Source organism: Amaranthus tricolor, chromosome 9, assembly GCF_026212465.1.
Source record: "Amaranthus tricolor cultivar Red isolate AtriRed21 chromosome 9, ASM2621246v1, whole genome shotgun sequence".
Lineage (NCBI taxonomy): Eukaryota > Viridiplantae > Streptophyta > Magnoliopsida > Caryophyllales > Amaranthaceae > Amaranthus > Amaranthus tricolor.
In genome coordinates this window covers 15,226,129-15,237,098 of record NC_080055.1, presented here as the reverse complement: position 1 = coordinate 15,237,098, position 10,970 = coordinate 15,226,129, and the positions used below count along the sequence as shown (strand labels likewise).

General features: G+C 32.9%; 2 protein-coding genes across 2 annotated transcripts; one reads left to right on the top strand and one right to left on the bottom strand.

Moving 5' to 3' along the window:
- The first annotated feature begins 652 nt into the window (after positions 1–652).
- LOC130823871 (F-box protein At5g67140) lies at positions 653–3,814 on the top strand. Its single transcript, XM_057688685.1, has 5 exons — positions 653–1,039; positions 1,248–1,394; positions 2,419–2,554; positions 3,192–3,290; positions 3,406–3,814. The coding sequence occupies exons 1-5, from the start codon at positions 942–944 to the stop codon at positions 3,604–3,606; spliced, it is 681 nt and encodes a 226-aa protein (XP_057544668.1). The 5' UTR covers positions 653–941; the 3' UTR covers positions 3,607–3,814.
- On the bottom strand, positions 3,686–9,362 carry LOC130823870 (PI-PLC X domain-containing protein At5g67130). Its single transcript, XM_057688684.1, has 9 exons — positions 9,090–9,362; positions 8,839–8,961; positions 8,464–8,601; positions 8,272–8,370; positions 7,829–8,132; positions 7,530–7,753; positions 7,369–7,455; positions 4,267–4,680; positions 3,686–3,875 (listed from the first exon to the last, which is right to left on the bottom strand). The coding sequence occupies exons 1-8, from the start codon at positions 9,192–9,194 to the stop codon at positions 4,489–4,491; spliced, it is 1,272 nt and encodes a 423-aa protein (XP_057544667.1). The 5' UTR covers positions 9,195–9,362; the 3' UTR covers positions 3,686–3,875; positions 4,267–4,488.
- Between the last annotated feature and the right edge of the window lie 1,608 nt (positions 9,363–10,970).

Below are 10,970 nucleotides of genomic sequence, written 5' to 3'. Positions count from 1 at the left end.
TATGATGAGCTCGTGACGAGAATTCACTTGCGCATCCGTTACACATCGCAAAAAGTGAGCAAAATCACAATGAAGTCACAAGAAAAACTAATGGCACAAATCGTGACAGTTTCTGTGATGGAAATGATGTTAGCAACGAGCTATATAAAGAAAGGCGTATTTTCGTTGCGAGTCCATCGCTAAGGGCGTTTAGTGATAAATGACAACGGGAGTGTCCAACACTATATCTCCGTTTTAATATACCAAAGAACTACCTTGTATCGAACACACTACAATGAAAGACATCATGCATTGTGTTTTAAAATGATAATCCCTTCCATTCAACCTATTTGTCACATTTAGTTTTTGATTAATTCACTTAATAATGTTAATTTATATTTTATTCTTAATCTATAAATCATAACATAATCAAGTAGCATTTTGCTTGATTCATCTTAAAGCAAAAATTATTAATATCAATATTTTATAATTTAGACAACTGTGAAAAAATTAAATGGAACTATATATTTGAATAGGAGAGAGTATTTAATCTTATTTTTTTTAACTCAATAATAGGAAAAATCCAATAATAAATAGAGAAAACAAAGGAGGGAGAAAACGTAGAAACTACAAAGGATGGATGAGTTTAAGATGACGAAGCTATGAAGGTTAAATGACCACATCCAATCCATTAATGTTTCTCTCTCTTCTAATATATAAATAAAAAATTAACTTAAATGTTTTAATCTATTTATAATCAAAGTCTCCTATGTTACTTGTTCTGCTTATTCCAGAAACCACATATTTATGACCTTTCCATCAAATTAACTTATTTTTTTACCCAAACTTCCAAATTTCTTCTTTAATTCAATTACGTTTCTCTCTCTTTTCATTCAATCTATAATTATTATTTCTTTAATCCCTTTTTTTATACATCTCTAATCAGTATTTCTAGAATTAAAATGATCGGAAAAGAAAAAGAAGCTGAAATAGATAAGCTTCCAACTGATCTTCTTTCTCATATATTCTTCCTTTTCTCTTCTTTCACTGATTTAGCTCAGTAAGTTTTGTTTAATCAATTATTTACTATATATTTCTTCCTTCCTTTGAAATTTTGGTATTTAAATTTAAAACTTAATGCAAATTCAAAGAGACAAAAGTGAATATTTTTTTTTTTAAGAATTATATATATTTTTTATATGTTGTGAAAATTTGATGACATTTAACATAATTTGTTGGTTATGTGGTGATTTGTTTGACGAAAATAGGGCAAGTTGTGTATGTAAGAAATGGATGGAAGGTGTGAAACAGTCTTTAGGAAGGAAAGAAAGTCTAAGCTTTTCAGGGTATAAAATGGATGATGCATCTACTTCTCGCCTTATTCACCTTGCCTTTTCTGTCAAGGAACTTGACATGTATTGTTTTTCTACCTCTTTTTTTTCATTTCTTTTACTTTTTTGTTTATCTAATCATGGACTTGGTATCATTAAAATATTTGATTCTTCATAAAGCTTGTAATCTTTTTTCAATTGTCTTTATCATGGTGAATTGAATTTTGTTTACTCAATTTTCTATTTACCCAATTGGTATTTCTTTTAAAGTTCGTGATCATGGACTAATTATTATAAATATATTAACCGTTTTGGATGTATATTTATTATTTTATAGATCACATATGATCTTAAGTGATTATTTATCATATTAAAGTAATTAATTTTTATAGTTTTAGAGTGTAAAGTAATTATTTATAATTTTAAATAATTAATTAGAGAAATCAGTTAATCATATAGATCGTTTGATGTGAAATAAGCTAAAAGTTATGCTTAAAACTCTCTCTTTCTAAATCATCATTAACACACACGATGAGATGAAGAGATTATTAATTTTTAATTTAATTTGTGATAAAAGAGACTTTATTTTATAGACAGTGAAAATCAAATTCATATTTAATATTCCCTCTATTCATTTTACTTATTTTATTTATTTTTTGTCACTATTCATCAATATTTTTTAATTTGTATTTTATTCTTAATTTATAAGCTAAAATATAGTAAAGTAGGGTTTTTTTTATTCGTCTCAATGTAACGATTATTTATATTAAATTTTTATAATTTTTAATTAAGTATAATTAGAGATATTAAAAGTCAAAATATTCATCGGCAAATATAAAAAAATAAATGAGAAAAGTAAAATAAATAGGAGGGATTATTATTATAAGTATATAATGTTGCCAAGTCCAAGTTTTGTAACCGCTATCTAAGTGGGAATGTAGGTGGAAAGGTGGACGTTACTCAACAAAGATTTAAAAAATTGTTGTAATCATCAAATTCATTAGAGGTTTGAAAGACCCTCTAAGATGAAGTATATGCCACATAACATGAGATGAGATGTAGCATTTTTGTAATACGTGATAGATTAATGTGCATTGTTTGGTTGCAGTTCGAGAAGTCGATGGGGTTGTCAAATAACAGACAATGGGCTGTTTGAGATATCAATGGCCAAGTGTGTTGGCAATTTGACATCAATTTCACTGTGGGGTATGACTGGAATCACTGATAAGGGTGTTGTCCGTTTGGTATGATTCCTGCTGCTTTTCCACTTGTTTTGATTAAGATTTCCTTATACTTCATCCATTCCACTTGCAAATCTTTAGTATCTCAATTATGTATATCAAAAATTATAAAAATTTAATATTAATAATCTTTGCAATGAGACAAACCAAACAAGATCGTACTTGATTATGCTTTAACAGATTAAAAACTAATCACAAATTAAGAGTCATGAATGAATACTGCCATTTTTTCTAATGTTGCAACTAATATGAAACAGAGAAAGTATTATTTTCTAATAAATACTACTCCACATAATTATTGATAGAAGAGATTTTTGGCCCAAGCTCTCTGTTTTTAAACATTCTTCATACATGAGTTGAATAGACGAACTAATATAATTATAGATGTAGTAGTCAAGTAGCCAAATTGATTTGTTTTTATCAGCAAATTTCTTGGCTAATGATGTAGTGGGCAAGTAGTCATCCATTTGATGCTAATCTTGTCATGTATAAACTCTGCTTGATCCTTGTAATTTCGATAAAGACATTATAATTGGTCCTAAGATGTGATGGTATTTTACGCTGATTTCACTAACTAACCACAACCCTTCTCTTTTTCTCAGATTTAAGACTGAACGTTAACAGTGTATTGTGATGACAGGTTTCAAGAGCAACTTCCTTACAGCACCTAAACATAGGCGGGACATTCATCACCGATGAATCCCTATTTGCCATCGGAAACAGCTGTCCACATTTAAAGGTCGTCCTACACTTATTATTAAGCGATTAATTCTGTCCATTTGTTTCGTATACAGACATGTTCAGGGATGATTTTCTATTCTGACTACGCCTCTCTGATATTCATAACTGTGCAGACAATAGTGTTGTGGAGCTGCCGTCATGTGACTGAGATCGGACTTCTCTACCTCGTAAATAAATGCAGGATGCTCACATCCATCAATGTTTGGGGTACGCGGGTTCCTGTACATTGCTTTATCGGCCTGCTAACTATAAGCCCCACTCTCCAAATCAAACCTACAGGCCTCCTTCCCAACAATGGAGCTATTGCTGTTTGAATCCATCAGCTTTATTTGGAAAACTCGATCATTCCGAGCTTATTATGCACATGCCTTTATCATATCAGATGAACAGAAATATGGAAGTAATTGTTCTTTTAAATTATTGTAAATATCTGCTACATAAAAGCAATGTATTCATTTGTGCTGAACTCTATTACATTTCTATTATCAATAATAAAGACTACTATACTATTTGATTCTTCAACCTCAAGTTCTACAGGATATAGCTATGTTTTTGCTACATTTCTTCAGCCATTTGAAAGAAACTGCAATGAGAAGAGAGCTGCAAATTAGGGATCCGATACTAAGTCGGGCACGCGACATTTTGCTTCAAACTGAAAGCATTCATAATCTTTTGCAAAAATTCTTGTATGAGACGGTCTTACTGTGAGATACGCCTCATACTTGAGTTAAATAGCCCAAATAATAGAATATATTAGCTTATGGAATTTTTGTTCTTTGTCTCCTAGTGAGACAGTCTCATAAAAGACGGGCTGAATGTTGTGAAACTAGTAGTTATCTCCTGTATATATGACTAACCTAAGGAGCTAAGGATAGAAAAAAAAAAAAAGGAAAACCCTCATACACGTAGGGAAATAAAGGGGAGCTAAACAGAAAACAGTCCGAAAAATTCCAAGCAAGAAGTATGTGGCATACCTGTGAATCACAATGAGGCTTTGCGATGTCTTCTGGCAATCGACCTCAAGGGGTATATATACTCGTTATCATTCCATCACACTTTACTGATACAAGAATCTAGTTTTATCTTTTCTTGCTCTATAATTTACGGCTAATGCTTCAAAATCTGGTTTTAATGAAGAATACAGCTGCATAGATACAACTTCAGTTGTGCAGTTCACACTCAGTTCACAAGTTGTATTACAGCCACAGCAGCAATAGCATCAGTAAAATGAGGAATGAACAAATTAAGATGGTGTTTGGATAAGAGGTCGGTGGAGCAAATCCTGATAACTGTACGGATCCTGAAAAGCTACCGCTGAAAGTTGGGGTAGCTGCAGAACCTGTGATTGGTGCAGGGATGTTTTTACAGACCCCGGCACGAGATCCTGGCTGCAAAATTAAAGGGAAGTACAATTGTTAAGAGAATGCAGAATCAACCAATATAAACCAAAATTATCCAATTTTTGCACTTAAATAGTAAAGACCTTTAACTTGGAGCATAATGTTAGTAATATATATTACTGGTGCAAGATGTTTTAGGGATAGTAAAGTGGTAATGGAAGAAATACTTAAAGAGTTTGCAGTAAAATCCGTGAGGGCAGCAAACATGCATGCTTATCTTGCCACATGGAATCACAAAATTTTCAGACATAATATCTTTCTCTTGCAAGGCTGACACCATAGTGTAAAAACAAGCCCGCATCGCATCGCGTCGGCCGTGTTGTAAAGCTTTTTAAAAACAACGAACAGAAATTTGTGTTTTAACGGTGTAAAAAAAACCGCGTTTGGGCCGTTTCAAGGGATATCTTTTGGTTTTGACCGATATTTAGGCGTTACGATAAATGCATCACTCCAGTTACCGCATCACCATTTCGTTACCGCAATCGCGACCGCTACCGCATTTTTACTCTATGACTGATAATATGTTAGGATAGCTAAATTAGGAGAGAAAAGAAAGAAAATAAAGGGGAAGGGAAGGAAGGGAAAGAAAGAGGGATGGAGAGGGGAAATACTCCATTGTTTTTATAGGAAGGAAGGGAAGGGAAAAGAAATGAATTTCATTTTCCTGCCAAATCTTTCCTCTTATGGAGAGATTTGAATGTTAATAAAATGGAGGGACTTAATCCCTCCAAATCCTTTCCCCCCAAATCCTCCCCCTCCCTTTTTGCTATTCAAACAAGGGATTCTCCATCCCTCCAAATCCTTTCTTTTTTTTTTACCTTTCATTTCCCTTCATCCAAATAAGGCCCGAGTGAAATTTTAACCTTGCTTCAGGCCAAAATAAATGCTCGGTGGAAAGCCACAAATCTATATAAGAAGCTCTAACTATTCCTGTAAATGAAACCTGTAGTTGCCACTGCTTTACCGAGTGAACAAGAATGTCCTAGGTGTTTGAGGGTGAAAGTGCGTTGTTTTCTTTGAAAAAGAGCATCAATCGGGCATCACTGTTGGGGATGAAGGGATATTGCACTTTTTGAACTAAAAGAGTTCGAGAAATCTCAGGGATAGACTTAAGCAAGAAAAAGATGAATTTTCATTTTTCTTTGGCTGTTGCAAGTCTAAAACCCATTTATTTAGTAGGACTTGGGACCATGAATGCAGTACTCAATGAGTAGTCTACACTCTAGAGTTAGGATCAAAGAAACAACAATGTTGTTGTTTATTGAGTCCGTGACTCTACACCCCTAGAAAAAACTGCAGATGTTGTTGCGCTTGTGATAATGGTCGTAATGTTACGGACACAACACTCTATGGTACGATGTACGCAATCTTAATCTTGTTACACACTTGTTAGTGATAAAAAAGAGGTTGTTTTTAATTGACTCTTTAGAGTAAATATCATCTGCAACTTCATCACATAAATAAGAAGTGCACATGATTAGTTGAGTCATTTTACTATAGTACATTACAATCCAAAACCAAAAAACTATAAATCTTTGACCTTATCGAAACAAGGGATGTAATGGCTAATACACTAGAACAACTGTTAATGGCTGTTATTCCACGATTTAAAACTATAGGCTATGTAATGGGATTTTACAGTTTGGTTAGCTCAAAATCCATTATATAGTGGCTATTCTGTAACAAAACTACCTCATTTTATGTCATGTTCTAGACTGCTCAGTGAACATTCAAATTATATCTCTGAGAGCATCTCTAGGGTATGTGGCGAGGTGATTTAATATTTCTTCACTAAACACTAATAGCATGAAATCCCCTATTTTACATTCCTCATTATTTTCCATTTTTCAAGAGTTAAATATTTTTCATTTTCGAAAGCTTGAGCTCTAGCCACAGAAACAACTATTGACAGATATTCAAATCCCCGATTTTTATGCAAGAAAGCCTCTTCATCTCCCCAAAAATGATAGATCTTCTATAGTTCTTTATAACATTAAACTTCAGCAGTAAGCACCAACGACATATTCAAGTCTGAATAAGATTCCTGGCGAACAAGACGGTTTATAGTTGGTAAGATCTAGGGAATATTTTTACTAAAGAAAAATTTTATATTTTAATAGTTCACATTCAATCCCCAATAAGGAAAGATAATTGTTCCTCCTGTCTCCTATTCTTTGCCTATAATTTGTTTCTGGTTAATCCCAAAACAATATTCCTCCTCTCTTCTAATGTATGGTCTCAATTATTTACTCATGCACTCTATTATTCCGAACTAAAAAAGTTCATTTCAACATAAATTTATGGGTACTTAATGCATTCACATGTAGATGGGAAGAGAGGGGGGTTAGGAATATGTCATTTTCCTATGTCCAATGCCATGGAGACAAGGAAATAGTAGTAAAAACTGTTGACTAAAAAAAATTTAAGGAGCTCGCAACATTCCATCACCACAGTGCCAGTAGTAGCTCCCACCTAGGGAGGTTTGAAAGGTCGGATGTACGTAACCTTACCCTTGCTTTGGGACTAAAGCACCAAACTCATTAATTTTATTCTTTTGTTTCCCCTTAGTACGTGGAGGGGTGTCGATGGATAAAACTTTCCTGACTATGAGATGCTATCAATGGCATGCAGCAGATGATACAGGAATGCTATCAAATATGGACAAAGATAAAAAACCTGGCAAGCCGTTACAGTGCTACAGCCACACAAAGTCTGTCCATTCATTCTGTCCAATATGTCAAAGACGCCTGGTCCATCGCTCCTCTGAAATATGAAATATCTAGTTTAGAAAATAGAGTATGGATAAAGGTCTTGAGCCAAAATTACGAGATCAATACCATATAGAAGTTAACTGCCACAAAGTTAGGCATCCTACTTCCTGCAGACTTGTAGCAGGTACCGACCATATCAGCCAAAGGAGAAGAATTTTCTTTGCAAGCTTCATCCTCAACAGGATATGTTGGAAAATAATTCATTAAGAAAAGAGATGCGCCTTTGGAGCCAAGTTTTTTCGATTCCTTTCTGTTGGGACAAGAACCTTGTTTCACTCCAGGATCTCCAGCTGGAAAACCATCACATAATTTTAAGTCTCAAGTCATGAGTTAATACATTATATTGGATCGATAAAGATGCTTACGTTCATTTTCAACCATGTATCTCCATTGATAAGCAATCCCTTCTGCTTCCTCCTTTGAAGCATCAGACGTGAAAACCAAAAGACGATGATTTTGTTGAACCAGATCATTAACTGTTGGCCAATCTTCACCCTTCTTTGGCATCTTTGATACAGGATACCAATACTTTTCGAGCCCAGCATTCGCAAACAGCCGAGTTAAACCTTTTGGAGAATGAACATAATCCTCTATTATGATGGTCACAATCTCGGTTGGATTCTGAGTTAAAAAAACTTCAACTTCTCTCAAAGTGTCAATTGCAGGTCCCTGTGTTTTCATTATTAAGCATGTCATGGGAATGTTCATGAGTAACCACCACCACCAACCCAACTCATGCCCTCGAAAACGGTCTGATCTAAATGAATTAATCAACATGTATAAATAGATTTAAGGGAAGAAACATTACAAAAGCAGTGATATTATAACAGTGCCCTTGGAGAGAGTGGCAAAGCCAAACATCATCCTCAAAGTCATACATGTCCAGCATCAATCCTCTTACACCATTCTGAACAACATCAAAGGAATCATGCACTCTATCAATAAACTCTAAATCAACAATCAATACAATCAGATTAAACAAAGGTGAAATTTTCCTTACCCTTAGTTGATTAGTCACTGTATCTTCTTGATTATAGAATGTAATTCTTTGAACACCAGGCAATTGAGGGGCATTCACATTTGAGAAAGCATTATGAGTTACCAGCCATGTGTACTTATTAAAGGGCAATCCACTGATCTGGTTCGACAAATATGTTACACAGGACAGCAAAAGGATCAAATTCCTCCAAAAACTAGACATAATTATTGACAAATAATGAACAAATTCAAGTCATTATAGGGAATTTATTAAAAGTAAGGCTTTTTTATCACATGGAAAAAAAAACCCACAAACAATCATGAATCCCACTTTAAAAAACTAACATAATGAGTTCAAATTTGCACAATTTGCAGATAAAAAATGAAGAAAACTTACAATAGAAGTGGGTATGTTGACTTGGCCTCTAGTACAAACAGGTTGCCTTTTATTAGCAGGAGGACAATTACCACAGTACAATCCAGGTGCACAATCATTGGCAGCAGAACAGGACTCTAAAAGCTGAAACAATTTCCTCCAAGATTTTAGCTTTGAATGCTATGAACATTATAAATATTTATAAAAATACATAGATCTTGGCATAAATCAAAAGAAAAACGTCATAAATTAAACAAGAAAGGGAAGATTACCTGACAATTTCCCCCAGAACAAGCTGAGGAAAGTGTGAATAAGGAAGTAAAGAGGAGTAAAAGAATAAGAAAATGTGGAATTACAGGTAAATTAGACAGAAACATGGGGGCTGAAAATGGAGGAATATAGAGAACGAGAGAAAAGAAGAGAGAAATTATAAATGAAGCTTTTAGAGACAGGAAGATAAAAGAAAAAAAGAAAAGTGGGAGGTCCTGATTTGAGAAGCCTGAAAGTGGTGTGTTTTACTGTGAAAAGAGTAGATGCCATTTTTCTTTTATTGGGGTACCTAACGCGGGCTTTGTGTCATCCTATTTGTATCAAAATTTTAAAAACATCTAAATCTAATTTAATTTTTGTAGGAGTCTCTTCCAAATTGTTATAAATTATAATTTTCATTTTAATTTATATTTTTATTTAGAATAATTTGCAAATTACAGGTATAAAGTTTAGCACTTTTACGAATTACAGTCTTAATATTTATTTTTTGAGAACTAGAGCCACCAAAGTATTAATGTTAAACACAGAACTTTGACCCCATAACCTAAAATTTTGACCACCAAAAGGTCGAAATTTTGTATATCAGCCTGAACCTGTAAATTTTAATACCTTAGTGGCTGTAATTCACAAAAAATAAACATTGAGATTGTAATTCGCAAAAGTACAAAATTTTAAAGTTGTAATTAACACATTATTCTTTTATTTAATTTGGTTTATTTTATAAACGTATTTAACATTTTATAACTAATTTTGATGCCTATTTTTTTTTCTTCTCACCTCAATATTTCAAATAATTTATACTATTCTACTTAAAATTAATCTCCTTACAAATTATTGACAAATAAACCATTTATTATTGTCAGTTGTAAAATTTAGGTCATTAATATATTATAACCACAATATTCAATATTTACGAGTTATAGACACCACAATTTAAAAAGTGCAAGCATCGTAACCATATTACTGGATTAATAAAATAATTTGATAGGCTAACCACTAAAATGATCTTTTACTAAAGTGATTACCTTTGATCCTTAACTCAACGTATTTGATCTAATTCACCTTCTCATTCTCACTCATTAACACGTCTCCAACATTGAGCTTCCACGATGGCTTTCTTGAAGCTTCAACAATGATTTTAAACTCGTCAATTTTTCTCCTTATTCTTTTCCTCATAAATTATGATTTCAAATGAAATATAGCTTGCTCATAATTAATCTTTGGCTTCTTTATTCTAGCGCCATAATTGATTTTCTTTTTTTAGAATGTTTTGGATGAAATCCAAATTTAGGCCTCCTTCTTACAAACTCGTAGATATAATAATACGAAATATAAAAATACAGAATTTGTTATGACCTAATTGTTTGATGAAATCCAGATTTAGGCATCCTTCTGTACGAGCTCATAGATATAAAAACACCAAATATAACAACAATTGTTAAACATGTACTTCCTCCGTTGCAAATTAATTGCAACACTAGAAAAATAGCACAATTCATTTATCACTCTTGATTTGTGATTAGTTTTTAATCTATAGGTTTAAACATAGTCAAGTGGGATCTTATTTGATTCGTTTCGTTGCAAAGATATTAAGAATTTAATAAGTGCATTGGACTGCGTAAAAAACAAACGTTACAAGTAAATTGAAATAGAGGAAGTATAACCCAGAAAAACATGTACATCATATTATATAAACACTATGGCACTATTCATTTATAGTTTTTATTATATATAATTAGAAATATTAGAATTGAATTAGTGCATTAAACTGCATGAAAAAACAAACGTTACAAGTAAATTGGAACGGAGGAAGTATAACGTAGGAAAACATGTACATCATATTATATAAACACTAAAACTCGCGAGCGACAGTCTCAATTTTG